Source organism: Sinohyriopsis cumingii, chromosome 4 (genome assembly GCF_028554795.1).
Source record: "Sinohyriopsis cumingii isolate HCF-2022 chromosome 4, ASM2855479v2, whole genome shotgun sequence".
NCBI lineage: Eukaryota > Metazoa > Mollusca > Bivalvia > Unionida > Unionidae > Sinohyriopsis > Sinohyriopsis cumingii.
In genome coordinates, this window is record NC_142964.1 from 9,361,607 (window position 1) to 9,379,906 (window position 18,300).

Sequence of the window (18,300 nt, forward strand, 5' to 3'; positions counted from 1 at the left end):
TATGGTAAGTTCTATTCTGCTCAAAGGCAGAAACGATCTTTTAGCACTTTTAGATCATCTAGGCTTTCTCGTGAACTGGAAAAAGTCCGATCTCCGTCCATCTCAGCGTTTTGTCCATCTGGGTATGGAGTTTCTCACCGATCTGAATCTGGTACGACTTCCTCGCGCTCGCGTAATCCAGGTCGTCGAACTCGTCGAGTCCGTTTCCAACAGGACGTGGATTGCAGCGAGAGAATTCTTGCAACTCCTAGGATTATTCAATGTGGCGGCGGACTTGATCACGCTTGGCCGTCTTTTTATGCGCCCCTTACAAATGACGTTAATGGCACAATGGCGCCCCTTTTCAAGTCCCCTCAGTCAAACAATAATGATCACGCCCGAGATACAATCATTCCTGAGTCAGTGGCACAACCCAGGTTGGAGATGCCCCAAGCGGAGATAACGGTATGTACTAACGCCAGTACCTACGGTTGGGGTGCCCACCTGTTGCCGGACTTCGCTACAGTCAGCAGCACGTGGGAGCCAGAGGAGAGGTCTCTCCACATAAACCTTTTAGAAATGAGGGCTGTCATCAATGCCTTTCATTTCTGGAAGGATCAACTCTCAAGAAAAAAAAACTGTCCTCATTACGTCAGACAACTCTGGGGTAGTGACTTACCTCCTCAAACAAGGGGACACCAAATCACCAGACCTGTGCATTCTGATCTGGCAGTTTCTACGTTGGTGCGACAACCTCCACATCAACGTACAAATCAGACACATTCCCGGCAGACTCATTGTCTTGGCCGATACTCTATCCAGGAAAGGTCAAATCATTCACACGGAATGGTCACTCCATCAATCAGTCTTTCTTCAGATTTGCACACTTTGGGGGCGTCCGATGATCGATCTTTTTGCGACAAGGTGGAATCGCAAGTTGTCCACCTTCGTCTCTCCGGTTCCAGACCCAGAGGCTTGGGCTGTGGACGCTCTGTCAATCAGCTGGGAGGGGTTGTGCGCATTCGCCTACCCTCCCACGGTTTTGGTACCAAAAATAATCAAGAGGTTAAGGGGTCAGAACTGTCGGATGATTCTGATTTCCCCTCTCAGATGGAACAAGTCCTGGGTTACCGATCTACTCGATCTAGCGATAGATCTACCCAGGAAGATTCCAACCAGCCCAAATCTTCTCAAACAACCGCGGTCACGGGTGTTCCACCCATGCCCGGATCGTCTTCTTCTTCACGCTTGGCTCTTGTCCGGGCAGCCTTGCGAGACAAACAATTTAAACCTTCGATTGTGGAGAGAATCTCAAGAGCAAGAAGGCCCTCCACTCTGAAGGCTTACGAGGGAAAGTGGTGTGTTTTCAGGGACTGGTGCCATATCAGTAACATCGTCCCTTTGAGTGTCTTAATCCCTCAACTGGCCAACTTTTTTCTCTGGCTTTTCGAGGAGAAACAGTTGGCCCCAGTTACTATCAAAGGCTACCGCTCCATGATATCAGACACATTCCACCATCATGGTAGATGTGACATTGGGCATAACAAAGATCTATCAGATCTTTTAGCCAATTTTGATTTCATTCGACCAAAATCCCTCACCCTGTTTCCAAAATGGAATCTGTCCTGGGTTTTAACATGGCTCAATTCAGACAAATTTGAACCTTTCGGCCACACTTCGTTAAAGCTACTATCTTACAAAACATGTTTCTTGATAGCCTTAGCTTCAGCATGCAGGGTGAGCGAGTTACATGCCCTTTCCAGTGACCCGAACTTTCTTCAGTTCAGATCAGATGGTTCGGTGGTCTTCCTGACGCAACCAGGCTTTGTAGCCAAAAATAGGCTACCATCCATTGGCAATCAAAGAATTGTCATTCGCTCGCTATCTTCCATAGATAAATCAAGAGCAGCAACCATGCAAGATTCTGTTCGTGCACTCAAGCACTATTAAAATGCACAGAGGCGTGTCGGGACACACGTAAGCGCCTCTTTCTTCCGGTCAAAGCTGGTAAACGGGATATCACCTCTCAAGCCCATGCTTCATGGCTGAAGTGGGTTATACGCTCAGCGTACTCTGAGGTCTCACAAGATCAGAGTCGCCTCATGAAGATTACGGTTCATGAGATTAGAGCAATCTCGGCGAGCCTGGCATTCGAACGCAATGTTTTGATCTGAGATATAATAGAAGCTGTTGGCTGGCATGCAGAGTCAACCTTCTCCAGTTTTTATCTCAGAGATTTGGCTTCTCAGAGGCAAACCTTGAATCTGGTAGGTCCGGTGTCAGCAGCCCAGATGACCACCAGACCCATTTAAAACAATCAGCACAGCCTATCAGCTTCGCTGGATTTGCCAGTAAATTTCGTAGGTAAGAAGATTTCAATAACTGTCTTCTTAACCGTAAATAGGGGTCACATATCACGTGACCCTAGGCTGTGTTGCTGATGAAATTAGGAGAACGGGTTATCGTTCAAATGGGGAATCCAGCCATCATTCCCTAGAAGGTACCCGGGGTGGAGGTAGGATGCTCAGCATTCCCTCCTCCTATTACTTATTCTCCTAACATTAATGTGATCGGGGAATGTATTTGAAGGAGAAAGCAAATTTTTAGTAAATTATGTTTTTCCAAGAATACTTACCTGATCACACCCTCCCAACCACCCCGCTATGTGAGCATCCTCGTATAATATCGCTCAGCTTAAAAAAACTAGCGACACCTGGCGGTGGCAAGGGGAGGTAAGGGGCAAGAGTTATTGCCCTTTGGTCTATATAAGATAGACCGAAAAGACGAATTTTCGTCTTTTAGTAGGGCTGGATTCGAGAGGTAGCAGGCTTATATTCCCTAACATTAATGTGATCGGGTAAGTATTCTCGGAGAAACATAATTTACTAAAAATTTGCTTTCCCTCATTGTCTTTGGACTGTCCTTCTATCCAGCTCTCTTTTGCTTTTTTCATGCTTTTCTTAACTTCCCGGTTGACTGTCTTGTATTTTTCTGCCCCTTCTGTATCGTTCTTCTTCAGTTTCCTCCTCATGTCACACAGGTTCAGGATGTCAACTGTGACCCAGGGCTTCTTGACTGGGCAATGTCTACCAAGGATATCGCTGGCTGTTTCAGTCATTAACTGAAGGGTCCCAAAGTAGCAAAAGTCTTCCAGGCAATGATTGGTGGGAAATTTGCACCACGCACAATCCTCAATGCTGACAATACCGACATGGACATGCTGATCACCATGCAATGACTAAAATAGCCAGCGAGATCCTTGGCTCATTTAATTACAGTTGATAAAACTAAATGATTTCGATCAGTATGCTTGTTATGGTTTGTAAAGCATGGAACTTATTAAATGTTTTTTTCTTCATAAATTTTATATGAATTGAACACTCTTGTAATATTTTCTGTTGACAGTTTTTTATCATATTTGATCAATATCTCTTGTGACTATATCATATTTAATATATCATGTGACTATATCATATTTGATTGATATATCATGTGACTATATAATATTTTATTGATATTTCATGTGAATATATATTTGATTGGTATCTCATGTGACTTATGATATTTGATTGATATCTCATGTGATTCTATAATAGTATTTGATTGATATCTCGTGTTTATGCCATGGTATTTTATTCAAATCCCATCTGACTATATTGTAGTATCTGAATGATATTCCATGTGACTGTATCCTGGTATTTGGTATCCCATGCAACTATATCATGGTATTTGATTGATATCTTGTGTGACTTTATGATGTTATTTGATTGATATCACATGTGACTATATCATGATATTTGATCAATATCCCATATGACTATTTCATGGTATTTGATATCTTATGTAACTATATTAAGGTATTTGATTGATATCCCATGTAAGTATATCATGGTATTTGAATGATATCCCATGTGACTTTACCTTGGTATTTGATTGATATCTCATGTGAGTATATCTTGGTATTTGATTGATATCAATGTGACTTTATGGTATTTTATCGATATCCCAAGAACCTTTATTATGGTATTTGATGGATATCGCTTGTGACTATATCATGGTTGATTTATATCTTATGTGACTTATTTTGGTATTTTGATTGATATCTCATGTGACTCTTAATATTTTGATTGATATCTCATGTGACTCTTGGTATTTTGATTGATATCATATGCAACTTTTTGTATTTTGATTGATATTCCATGTGACTATCATGGTATTTGATTGATATCCCATGTGACGGTATCATGGTATTTTGATTGATATCCCATGTGATGATATCTTGGTAATTTGATTGATATCTCATGTGACTCTTGGTATTTTGATTGATATCATATGTGACTTTTTGGTATTTGATCACATCCCATGTGACTGTCATGGTATTTGATTGATATCCCATGTGACAGTATCATGGTATTAGAATATAAAGTGAATGTCTATGTCATTATCATGAGTTATATAATTTCATTGTTAGCCTTCAATTAGCAACCATATTAATTTTATAATAAAATGTTTTCTTCAAAAACAGTTATTACCTTTTTCATCATATTTTATTTTTTGTCTTGTAATAAAATCAGCATGTGTGAAGCTGGATAATGTCACCATGAAACCTTCAGAATTATAATTTTCCAACCACATCACTTCTTAAGTAGTATTTGATTTCTACTTTCATAAAAGGCTACTCTCACTGGGCAACCGTCAGTGGGAACTGACCTGAATCTTATATTTGCATGTTAGGCCTGCATCTGCAAAGGAATACAGGATTTTGTATTCATATTCATAGTCTTAATTAAGATGCCCATTACATATGCATATTCATTTTCAGCACATTCAGATTTGCAGCGTACTTTCTGGTGGGCAAGAACAAAAGACAAAATCAATGAAGAAATAATTTTATGTTATGTTCATAATGTTCTATTTTATAATCTGCCATCTGGCAGTACTTTTATTTAGTGTTTATTATGTACTGCATGCTTTCATTACATAAATGCCCCCAGTTTCATAAATCTATTCATCCTTTAGTTCACATGATAAACTGTCAGCCTGTCACCACTTCAGTCTTGTACGCAGCGTTGGGGGCAGCCTTGAATTTTCTTTTAGAGATGTGATAGTGTGAATGTTTATTTTCTGAAACACATTTTGGCAATAGGTAATAAATAATTAAATCTTCTTATCATTGAATCGTAATAGTTATAAGTATTTGGGATTTGCTCGTTTTTCAGTCTTCACTGAAACTGTAAGATCCTAAGTAACTTTGTGTTTAATAGGTGCAATGCAAAGCTGAACACATTCAGGGTCTTATTAACATAAAACTGTGCCAAATTTAGTTTAAATCCAACCACTCATGATAAATATGTGCAACGAAAACCAAAGTTAGGAGTACATGTAATCCAGGGCTAAAACTCCTGTTGTTGATGTTGTTGTAGGGTTTAATGCCATTTTTCAGCACAAGATAGGCTATACATGGCAGCCAGTATAACTGGTGGAGGAAGAATCCTGGAAAACCCCAGAAAGAACCACCAACTCACAAGAAGCTCCTGACAGGCTTTCTCACATACCCACATTAGTCAAAACTGAGACTTGATCCCACACAGACAGAGGTGAGATGGCAGTGATCCTGAACGGTGAGTGCTTTACACCACTTGGCCACTCTGGGCCCCTATAACTCCTGTAAAAGATGATACAGAAAAAAAAAAATTCATAGCAAATCAGTCAATGGAAGGGTACCAGTTGGTAGAGTGGTCTCACCTTTAAAGATCACTTACACACCTCACCTGTGTCCACATGGGTTCAAGTCTTGGTTTAACAAAAGTAGATATGTGAGAAAGCTTGCCAGTACCTTGCCATGGATCAGTGGTTTTCCCATGGTCTTCCCTGATTTCCTGCACCAAATATAATGTCTATCATCTGCTGAAAAATGGCCTTAAACCCCACAAAACCAAAAACAATACAGAATTATATACCACATTTGGCGAAATGTAATTATTGCCAGTTATCTTACAGACATCAAATTGTAGATGGAGGGATGGATGGGCTGATGGATTGATACGCAGATAGACAAGGTAATTACTAGTACAGGTCTCTGCGAGACACAAATATATAAATAAAGACATAAATAACATGCTACAAAATCTCTCTGTGGAGAAGAATTTAATTCCTGAATTTTTTCTCAAACAAACAAAGACCATACATACATACATATCACATCAGAGAACCATATGCTAACTAAACAAATCAGAATGATAAATTTATGTGTACAAACTACTTGCAGAGAATTTTATAACTTTATAACAGTGATTATCTCTTCATCTGACACATATACAAAAAATTGGAAAAAGTAATTGCATAATTCCATCTCTGCTGTAACTGCTCATGGCTAACCTGTACCCATCTACAAACAGAATATACCCAGATCTGCTGTAACATGATTGAATGCTACTTTAAGTCATATCTTGTTTTTTCATCATTTTATATGTTTAATACAATTTGGTCATCTTAGAAAAATCAAGTCGGATTCAATTACTATTAACATCTGCAATGTTTCTTGAGATTACTGAAAAGAACAACTGTGCTGCTTGCAGACATTAATCATTATTAGGAACAAATTCTTTATCATAAACTAAATAATGTAATCTCCTTCTAATGTAAAATTGTTGAGAAATACTTTGCATTTCTTGAGCTGTATCCATATCTTTCTTTTCCCATCAATATTTCCTGACGAGAAAGGCGTCAGAGTAATTCATGGTGTGGGATAGGGAACTCCTACCCTCTGGATCAGAATCTGTGGGCAGGAACATGGCATGGCTTAATCACTGCCCATAAATTCTGGATCCTTTGGTAGGATTTCCCTATCAGGCAACAGTGCATATGATAAATTCTATTTCTGACCCTCTGGTGGGATTTCTCTATCCCACACCAATGCATATGATAAATTCTATTTCTGAACCTCTGGTGGGATTTCCTTATCCCACACCAGTGCATATGATAAATTATATTTCTCACCCTCTGGTGGGATTTCCCTATCCAACACCAGTGCATGTGATAAATTCTATTTCTGATCCTCTAGTGTGGTTTTCCTATCCCACACCTGTGTTTATAATACCAATGACCTCAACTGAATAGCTCATATGATTATCAGTTGCCAGACTATGTGATGGTAGATCAGGGTCTGTATGTTTGAGTGAATGTTATACACAAGTGTATATATAGTGTTTTATTGCTGATTATGAATTTTCAATGTACAAGTAAATATTATATCATTACATTGAGGTTTTAATAAACATCAAACATGCAGTTACTAAACTGGTTTGAAATAAATTGATCATATCATCTAAATCTTTGTAAAATAAATTGATCATACAATCTAAACATTTGAGCTGGGTGCACTATATATATATATATATATATATATATATATATATTAAAAAGATGCATACATTTATATTTCATACTTATTGAAGTATACAGAAAAACAATGGCACTAGCTTAAAAAAAAAGGCAAGGATAATGTTTGTGACTATTTTAGTACCAAGCACCATAACTACTTATCAGTGAATACATGTAACTTCTATGTTCAATAAATAGTTCATATATAATGACCCCAAACAGTATACACGTGTAATTTCTATGTTCAATAGTTCAATATAATGAACCCAGTCAGTGAATACATGTAATTTCTATGTTCAATAGTTCAATATAATGAACCCAGTCAGAGAATACATGTAATTTGTATATTCAATAGTTCAATATAATGAACCCAGTCAAAGAATACATGTAATTTTATATTCAGTAATTCAATATAATGACCCCTATCAGTGAATACATGCAATTTCTATGTTCAATAGTTCAATATAATGATCCCTATCAATGAATACATGCAATTTCTATGTTCAATAGTTCAATATGACCCATATCAGAGAATACATGCAATTTCTATGTTCAATAGTTCAAACATAATGACTCTTATCACTAAGGAGATTAGCTTTATTAATTAACCTATGTTGAGAACATGGCCAACAAAAGTTAAAAGAATCTGCCATTTTCAGCAAAACCTACTTGGACAAAATCATAAAAAAAAACATTAAATTTGACAAATCTAAATGTATTTTTCTGTGGTCTTTCTGTTCATGTATCTTTAATAATGATACGGAGTGAAGTATTTTATTTTCTGTGCCATGCATCCTAAATTATTCAATATAAAACTCAATCAGTTGTCCTCTGATCTGGTTTTCAATTAAAAATTTGTGGTTGATATCGGCCAATACTGTCTAGCAATATAAACTGAATTTAGAATAAGAGCATATGCTGGTTGATTCCAACACTGGGAATGGGGGGTGGGGGTGACAAAGGTTGGTAGGTTCTTGTTGTTGTTGTCATGGGCTTAATGCCATTTTTTAGCAAATAATAGGCTACACATGGTGGACAGTACATCTGGTGGAGGAGGAACCTGAGAAAACCCCAAGAAGCACTACTGACCAATTAGAAGCTACTGATGAGTTTTTTCACATGTCTATGTTTGCCAAGCTTGGAACTTGAACAAATGTAGATAGTGGTGAGATGTCAGTGATCAGTAAAGGTGAGCACCTAGACCACTCGGCTACCTGGGACCCCCAGGTTGGTGTCTGTGTGTGTGTGTGTGTGTGGTAGGCATTACTACACTAATTATGTTCTAGATATATTCTGACCTTCATTGTTTGTACATTTTTGATGAAGTGCTTTATTTGTTAGCTTAGATACATGATGACTCTAAATTATTTAAAGACAAACTTGGACACAACCAGTCCAAAAATCAGCACAGGTTATATAGCACTTTCTGGAAATAGTTTCAATGAAATAACTGTAATTTTTAGCGCAAAATATCTTTATCAAACTGGACAAATCATAAGTTTTGCTTTGTCATATAATACAAAAGCCTAGAGGCTCTACTCAATTGTTTTCTGTTGAGGCTTTAATGTGGCTTTCTGATGAACACCATCAAATTATATACATGCAGTAAACTCAACATGCAACAAATATTGTTATAACTGATGATATGTAATATACAGGAGATCAGAACGGACTGTGGAGTGTGTATATAAATCTGTATACAATAGCATTATACAGTGAGTTTACTGTAGTACATGTATATCCGTATACACTTACCAATCTTAACATCCCCTTGGTGGATCAAATGTTACCATTGCAAATGATATGTGCGTCATTTTAATGCCCATTATATTGTTCTGAAACATGCAACTTGTATTTTCAGATGCCAACTCGATTAACAACATGAAACCAGCAAAAAAAAGATTACCTGAGCCTGCTTGTTGAGCCCATGATTGAAGCATTTCTTTTAAATGGGACCTTGACCACAAGGTCACAGTGCTAAGAAAGCATCATGCTGGATGAATTATCTTAGCTTCATGAAGATTCATTCTAAGTATAGACAAAACCCATCATGGTGTTGAGTACATATAACCAAATCAAAAAAACTTAAACCGAAATCTTAACACAAATGTTTTAATACTGTGACTTTGACCCCAAGGTCAAAGGAGAAGTGAGTCTGTTGCAGAATGAATTGTCTTGAGCTTTGTAATGATTCATTCCAAGTATGAGTAAAATTCATCATGGGATTTTACAAGCAAATAAAAAGACTTAAACCAAATCTGTAATGCAAACTTTCTATGACAGAGACACTGATCCTAAGTGAGTGGGCCATAGAATGAATTGTTTAGCCTCATAATGATTCATCATAAATATCATGAGAAACCATCGATTGTTTAGGAAATATATGCAAATAATTTTAAAAAATTTAACCATGGTCTTAAAGCAAAAGTTTCTCTGTGATCTTGAGCCCAAGGTCCAAGAGACATGCAAGTGATGCTAAATGAATTGTCTTAGCTTCGTAATAATTCATGTAAAGTATCACAGCTTTGTCAAATATCCCTATGCCACATCAAGCATGTTTATCTTTCTGACTCTGAACAAATGTAGTTTTGTGTAAAGATGTTTTCAGTGACCTCTGCACATTCATATTCAAAAATACAGTAACTTCTAATTTGTTTTGAATTAAATTTACACTGTATACCTAAAAAAATCGGTTGAGTGTAAAATATGAGCTACGTAACAAATACAAAACTGCATTTGAGTTTGTTTTGAGTCATGTTAAAGATGTTTGATATGGCATATTGAAACATCTTTACCCTATGGTCTCAACAAGTGATGGCAGAGCAAAAACAGCTGCCCATAGCTGGGTACATGTTATACTTTGGCAAATGTAAAACCTGTCTTGAAAGACCACTGCTATGCAAGACCACCTGTCTTGAGAGACCACATTCTCAATGCACAAATTTACGGATTATGTAACATTCTGGCCTGTTATGAGAGACCACCTGTCTTGATAGACCATTCATATTTGGCAAAAAGGTGGTCTTTGAAGACAGGTTCTACTGTAGTACAATCAAAACTGAGGCAGGCTAAAACAGAAGGGTCAGAAATGCCCTTACATATTTTAATGGAAAAGAAAATCCACAAATAAGTCACCATGTAATTGCAATTACAGAATGGTTAATTAGCAAGAAAATTCTGACACCCAAGAAGCATACAAAATAAAAATATTTTCAAAAGAAAAAATTTGTACCACACAACTTGCTTTGGAAAGCATAATGATACGCATGAACTAATGTAAAATGGTCATTTAATAAAAAAGTAAAGCAACAACTTCTTCTGTTAAGTAGGGTCGATTCTATAACTAAAAAAAATTGAGGGGGAATTATACACTCCATTTTTGAAAACATGGGGGAAGTTTCTGAATGTAGGAGATTTAATGAAAAAATAAAGGTCAAATCTGAAAATGAAGCATGATTATGACTGATTTTTTTTTAGAGTGATTTTATAGAAATTAAGATGAATTCCACATCTGTCATCCTAGAAATACCCCTGATTGAGGACTGCATAATTGTGTCCTTGAACAAACCCTGCTTAAAGCTTACATAATTTGTGTATCCTAGAACCAACCTGGTTAAGGTTTACATAAGGATACAAAAATCATCTGCCCTCTGCCAGATCTTAATTACTGGAAGTATAAATAGTACTATACATTTTATTTGTGAAAATAGCAAAATAAACATTATAATTCTAATCTGCATGGTTAACACCAGTATACATTTATGTGGAGATAAGTGTGTAGTGGGATGTCCAAGCACAAAATAGTTACTGAAACACGTATCATTCTAAATTTTACAAAGATGCAACTATAACCAAAAACTATTTTATTAATCTTTAATTAAAAAGCATGTACATTTTTTTGGCTGGCCTGTGATGATATCTCTATGGACCTCTTAAAAGATTAACAAACGACCCATGACCTTAACCTCTGACCTTTTAACTACCTAAGTACTAGGAATATTTCAGTTTCTCTGTTAATCTTAAGCCAAATCCCAAGAGATATGAAATATTCCATGGTCAATTTTTGGGCATTATCTTATGACAGTTCACCTTGGTAACAGTACATAAAGAAAGATTCCAGCAAAGTAATTACTGACAGTCCACCTAACATTTAACATTATGCCACCATTGATGTCTTTGGTCAGTACTATCACGCAACATGGCTAATGCAAAAAAAAGGTGATGCTGGACAATGGATGACAGGCAATGGAGGCAAGAAAAACTGGTCTGAATGCCAAGTTTATAATATAATATTTTTTTTTTTACATATGGATTTTTACATGTAATAATTTTGTCTTCAATTTACAGTTTTGAGAGCTGCAACTACATTTGAGTTACTGAACACAATGGAGGACAATGTAGGCAGAGGTAAGTGCTTGGAGTAAATTCATCTTAAATAGTCTACTGCATCATTAAGGAGGGAAAAAGGAAGATCTTCATTAAAAAGGGGACCATCTATCACACAAGTTCATTAAGGGTTCTGTTCAACTGATTAAAGTGATTGCAATGTTTTGAATGATCACTATAACTAGCATTACTTATCAATATTATTGCACCAGTATGTAACATAAAGTCAATATCCAAGTCCAAACAAAAAACAATGACAGCCGAAACATTACTGGAAACAAAATACAGTAGAAAATCAATTATCCTCATTTATTATGGGACATAAAAGTGGTTTTTATAATTGATAATGTATATCCAGTAAAACTGGTTATAATTAATCCCATATTGTGTTTGATCAGCTATGCAGGTGCAATTCATACTAAACATATATTTACTTCATCTGTGTTTGTACAAACGGTATTTTACTCTATTTCCTTGGTACAAATCTGTACCAACATTTCATATATATGTTAAATGAACAAAACAAAGTCAAACTAGACTTTAATTATTTCAGTATTACAGTAAGTAGCAATTATTGAAATCTAATAAACTAATAAATTTACATAGTACAAGTCATCTTTGCTAAGCACAGTTTGTTGGCTCACTGTTCCACATCAACCCTTGGTATTCATTCATACTGAAAACAGTGTTTTGATCAAGTGCCCTTTCATGGATAAAGGGTAAAATCAACAGACCAATGACAGCTCATTACATGTTAGGTATTAAATATTATGAGTTTCATGATGTTCACATGTCTTGAAAAAAAGATGCATATAAATCATTGTAACTGGTGAAACTGACACAGAAAATAAATAGTTATCTATGAAGAAGACAATGATTATTCCTATCTTACTAGGTAAATGTAACAAGAAATCTGATTGCATCAGTTTCTTTCAGCTGCATCCAATCAGATACCCCAGTGGTAGATACTGTTTTGTCTAGCCACTAGTAAGATTTTATCACTGTACCACAGTGGTATATACTGTTCTGACTAGCCACTAGTAAGATTTTATCACTGTACCACAGTGGTATATACTGTTCTGACTAGTCACTAGTAAGATTTTATCACTGTACCACAGTGGTATATACTGTTCTGACTAGCCACTAGTAAGATTTTATCACTGTACCACAGTGGTATATACTGTTCTGACTAGCCACTAGTAAGATTTTATCACTGTACCACAGTGGTATATACTGTTCTGACTAGCCACTAGTAAGATTTTATCACTGTACCACAGTGGTATATACTGTTCTGACTAGCCACTAGTAAGATTTTATCACTGTACCACAGTGGTATATACTGTTCTGACTAGCCACTAGTAAAGATTTATCAGTGTACCACAGTGGTAGATACTGTTTGGACTAGCCACTAGTAAAGATTTTATCAGTGTACCAATGGAAGAAACTGTTTTGCCTAGCCACAAGTAAAGGTTTTCTCAGTTTACCACAGTGGTATATACTATTTTTAGTAGCCACTAGTAAAGATTTTATCAGGTTACCACAGTGGTATATACTGTTTGTACTAGCCACTAGCAAAGATTTTATCAGTGTACCAGTGTTTTGACTAGCCACTAAAATGGGCATCAGTATACCATAACATTTCTAATACTGCCAATAATTATACATTATCAATTTATTATTAGCAGATGCCTGAAGACTCTTTCTCTTTATATACATGTCAATATATATAGAAAAAATTCTACTGTAAATTTCTTAAAATATTTCATAAATATTTATACTTGTAATTATAGTATAAAGGCAAAAATAAGGAAATTTACTTTTTCTTTATGTAAATACTGACACAATTTAAAACTCAGAATAACATTTTAATTGTGACAAGAAATAATGAGTCACTTACTCTGTTTTCTTTCATTATCACAACTGCTGTCTTTCATATGGGATGTTGATGGAGATTATGATCATAAACATTGGTCGTAAAATTTAGGATTTTATGAAAATATTATTCAGGTCTTTGCCATTAAAGTATAAAAAAGTAAATAATAAATGTTATCACAAAACTGTCATTTTTATTATCATTATACTGTTTACTATGTGACAGAGTACTTAGCATTGTTCCTCAGCAACATCAGAGTGAACCAAATTAAATCCATAAAATAAACTAAATATTATTATTATTATTATTATTATTATTATTATTATTATTATTATTATTATTATTATTAGATAAACAAAGTACTCAACAGTGAGTCATTAACAGAATCTCAAATTCATTCCACATGAAATTTATTAAACTTGAAATGTCACTTACTGCAACTTGTTGTATAACATGATATGCCACATACTCTAAGCACCTGATACCAGTAATCTTAATCAATAAGTTGAATACCATTATATCCCACTTACTTCAAGCAGCTTAAACTAGTAATCTTAATCAACTTGTTGAATAACATTATATCCCACTAAGCAGCTTATACCAGTAATCTTAATCAACTTGCTGAATAGCATTATATCCCACTAACTTCAAGAAGCTTAAATTAGTAATCTTAATCAACTTATTGAATAATATTATATCCCACTAACTTCAAAGCAGCTTATACCAGTAATCTGAATCAACATATTGAATACCATTATATCCCACTTACTTCAAGCAGCTTAAACTAGTAATCTTATTCAACTTGTTGCATAAATTTCATAGGTAATCTGATGCAAGATTCTCATTTCATCAACATGGCTGATTCAGGTCTTGCGAAAAAAAAGAACATTTTGGTAATCCATTCATACAATTAATAAATTCATGGTATTTTCAGAATATATTTTCTATATTAATGCAACAAAATGTGCTCCCATTCTAATGTGACGTTTGTTAATTTGTTCTTGATGTTTCATGGCACAACCATACTGGTTGTATTGTGCCAAGACAATATTAGAAAAGTGTCTAGCTCAAGGACACACCATGGTAATTAATAAAGACTTATCTAGGTCAAGAGTTCCATACTAATCAATGAGTCACTGTGTTTCTCTTTCTTACAATGATGGTGAAAAGTACCTACTTGCTTGTAAGTTGGGTCAAGCTGCAAATAACAATGATCCTGATCTGCCATAGCATAATGTGGCTGTAGATCAGGATCTATGTTGCTTGTTCTACTGACTACTCATAACGAACTGCACACACCTTGATCTGCCAGTGCATTATGCAACAGCAGATCTGGGTCTCTGCAGTGTGCAGTTGGACTCAACTTATGACTATATATGGTAACCCTTCTGCAACAGAGTGAAATTAAATGTATCCAAAATGTTCTCTGATTGCTGCTCATATCAATTTACAGAAGAAAATCTTGCATAATGTATCAATGTAAATTACGTCTTGTCTACACTGCCATGACATAAAAAAAATTTGCATAGTCACTACATCAAGAAAAATAGTTCACCATTATCTTAATAGTATATCTTTAAGGTGATTAAAAATCCCAAAATATTTGAAATTGTATGACTTGACACACAAAATGTGCAAATATATGCAGAAAGTGCAAAAACATAAAGGTGTATGAAAAGTATGTCACTGCTACCTACTTCTCCCATGTGTGTGTGTGACTTGGATTTTTAACGTAGCTTTAACAATTTTTCAGTCATATTTCTATGATGTCTGCAATGTGGCAGTTTATAGTGATGTCTAGCACTGGGGCATCATGCCACAGACATGTAGCATGATGTCCCAACCAGCCACATTATCCTGACACCAGGTCAGCTAGTCCTAACACTAACCTCTTAATGCTGAGCACCAAGCAAGACACCTGTTAGTACATATTTTGTAAGTCTCTGGTATGACTCGGCTGGGGATTGAACCCACAAACTCCCGCATCTGATGTGGACACTCTAACCACTAGGCCACTGGAGCAGTTCCTTTTTCCCAAAGTAAGTAGCATCCTCCTCAAGACTTAGTAGGACTGCACATACAACAGTGTCCGAGCAACTAAGCAAAACTTAATGTAACTGCCGACTACAAAAGATAGGTCATTGTGTTGAGTGGTAAACTCAAGGATAAAAATAGATCCACGAGTTTCATGACTGTACATATAAAGGTGTTGGGGAAACTGCGCTAAATTAAAAAAAACAAGTATGGTGATACCTGCAACAACACTGACAGAAAAAGCTTTGCAAAAATAAAAAATTATAGAATTTTATAAACTTATCATTTTAACTCCCCAAAACAGAAAATGTTCAAAACTGAACATGTAGAGTGCAATTCGTATAATAAACAAGCAACTATGTACAATTTAATCAACTTGTAATCAATAAAATTCTGTACTTTTAAAGTCTTTTAGTTACATAAGCAAGCTAGCTCGTGTTGATAAAATATTTTCAGCAGATGGTTCGTTACAATTGAGCACAGTTGAATCCAATTCTTTGGTACAATAAGAAAAATCAACAAAGAAGGAATTTTTTTTACATATTCCTGAACATTATGCAGTAGTGTATTTCATACTGCTCTGTGTGTGTATGTGTGTGTGTGTGTGTGTGTGTATATATATATATATATATATATATATATATATATATATATATATATATATATATATATATAGAAAGTAGACAGACAGAGAGAGAGAGAGAAAGAGAGAGGAGACCAGTCCATTGTGAAGAGGAATATTTTAAGGTCTTATCACTTTTGTCTTTGCCACATCTCATTTAAGTATGTGAACCAAAAGACCCTATTCACAATATTAACAGCCCCTATTCTCATCAAGACTGGGGGAACTGAGTCTTTCATAAAATGGCCCCTATTCTTAATAAGACAGAGGAACCCAAGTCCTTGATAAAAACAGCCCCTATTCTCATCAAGATGGGGGGAAGAGATGATACAAGTCCTTGATAAAAACTGAGGGTAATTCGAATACTCCTGTTAACAAGAATGAAAGAATTTGAGGTCACATATACATAGCATCTGACATAAATGCCAATGGTCATTTCTCTTTTGTTCTGTTATAAAGACATATTTAACCTGCTCTGACATTCAAAATTACCTTTTTTATTCTCCCTCTGATAGGTTGACACATGTTTGCTGGGTAATGGAGACTACTGTTGAAGACAGGTTCAGTATGTTGATGAAGAAAAGGGAAAATCAGAATTTCACCGGATATAATAGACTGTTAATTGCGAAACATTACCAATATAGAAAGCTGCAATGAACTTCTATTAAATTTCAATCAGTGTTAACTAAATTCAAACAAAATAATGCAAATGAAAAAGCTGTTGTCACAGTCTTAGTTGAAAAAAGACTCATCACACTTTGATGAATCAAGTCAAATTCACCTTGATTTATGGAGTTTCCTTTCCATAATGTTCTCATTACAAGTTCATATCCAATAAAACTGAAAACTTTCCATGTGGAAATACTCTAAAAGATTGAGTATTTACATGCTGTTTGAGCAGGTTAATACTAGAGAGAAAGAAAAAGACAATTTGAACATTTATTTGTATTTGTTGGCAAAGAGACAGACCAATAGTATCCATGCTGGACAATATGTATACTTAGTTACAGAAATGACAGTGGTAAAGAACACTGACAAATTTACCCTTGGAAAAAATACACACATAAATCAAAGAATCAAGCGACAGTAAATTCAACTCTGCCTATGTTTTCTCCTTATACTCAAGAAGCCCTAGTTTTTCAGTGAAAAATACTACAAATGGGTTCTTGTTTAAACTCTACATTTTAAATATTGTTGGTCTGTCACTGCTCTTCACATTATACAGCAATGTACAGTCTGCTACGTTTGCAAATTTTGGCCCCTAAAACATTTGCAGGAATATGATTGATACATAAGCTGCTGCATTCAGATTCAAAAAGTTTAATGTATTCATTATATGTTTATACATTTTTAATTATCTACAATGTATGATATTTTATACCTGTCCCATTTTGAGATTCCAAGTTACGCCCACAGAGTAAAGACTTTCAGCACCCCCCGCCAATAAAAAAAATGAAAATATTATGACAGCTTGCCAACAATGAAATATACATTAGGTCCTCACATTGCAAAAATCAATGTAACATTTGGAATGACTTAACGTGGCAGTGGTACCACAACTTTAACATAATTGATAGGGAAAAATCCTGTCTTTCCATGAATGGATCCCTCAAACCAGTTTTCATCAATCTGTGAGATTAGGGTGACCATTTCTCCCTCCTGGAAAGCAAGTTCTCCTTCATTCTCTGGTTCAAAATCATACAATGCCTCAGCACATGGTTCATTCTTGGTTGCTGAAATGAAACATTTGGACAAATCTTAATCCCAGTAAGATTATCTTCCATTGGAAACTAAAGACTTCTTCAAGGAGTATTGAAGCAAATCAATGGGAATTCCAATTGTTTCAAGTGATTCAAGGGTACTCCAATTTTTTTGCATAATCAATAGCAAAACAATTCATGGTGCTTAAAGCCATATTATCTCACAAACAAAAAAATATTTGGATAATGGCATGACATGATATTATGGCTTTCAAAGTGAAGAACTTGACTCCTACCATAAATCCTCTTGACAGCAGGATCGC

At 35.5% G+C, this 18,300-nt stretch overlaps 1 protein-coding gene across 6 annotated transcripts in view; it reads right to left on the reverse strand.

The window, feature by feature from the left end:
* Positions 1-6,100: 6,100 nt before the first annotated feature.
* Positions 6,101-18,300, reverse strand: part of LOC149800599 (endophilin-A3-like) — a 114,877-nt gene continuing 102,677 nt past the window's right edge. For all 6 annotated transcript variants that reach the window (XM_089954590.1, XM_089954588.1, XM_089954585.1 and 3 more), the window contains one exon: positions 6,101-18,010. In XM_089954590.1, the coding sequence (XP_089810716.1) occupies positions 17,814-18,010 (197 nt within the window). In that variant the 3' untranslated portion in view covers positions 6,101-17,813. The remainder of the gene's footprint in view (positions 18,011-18,300) is intronic.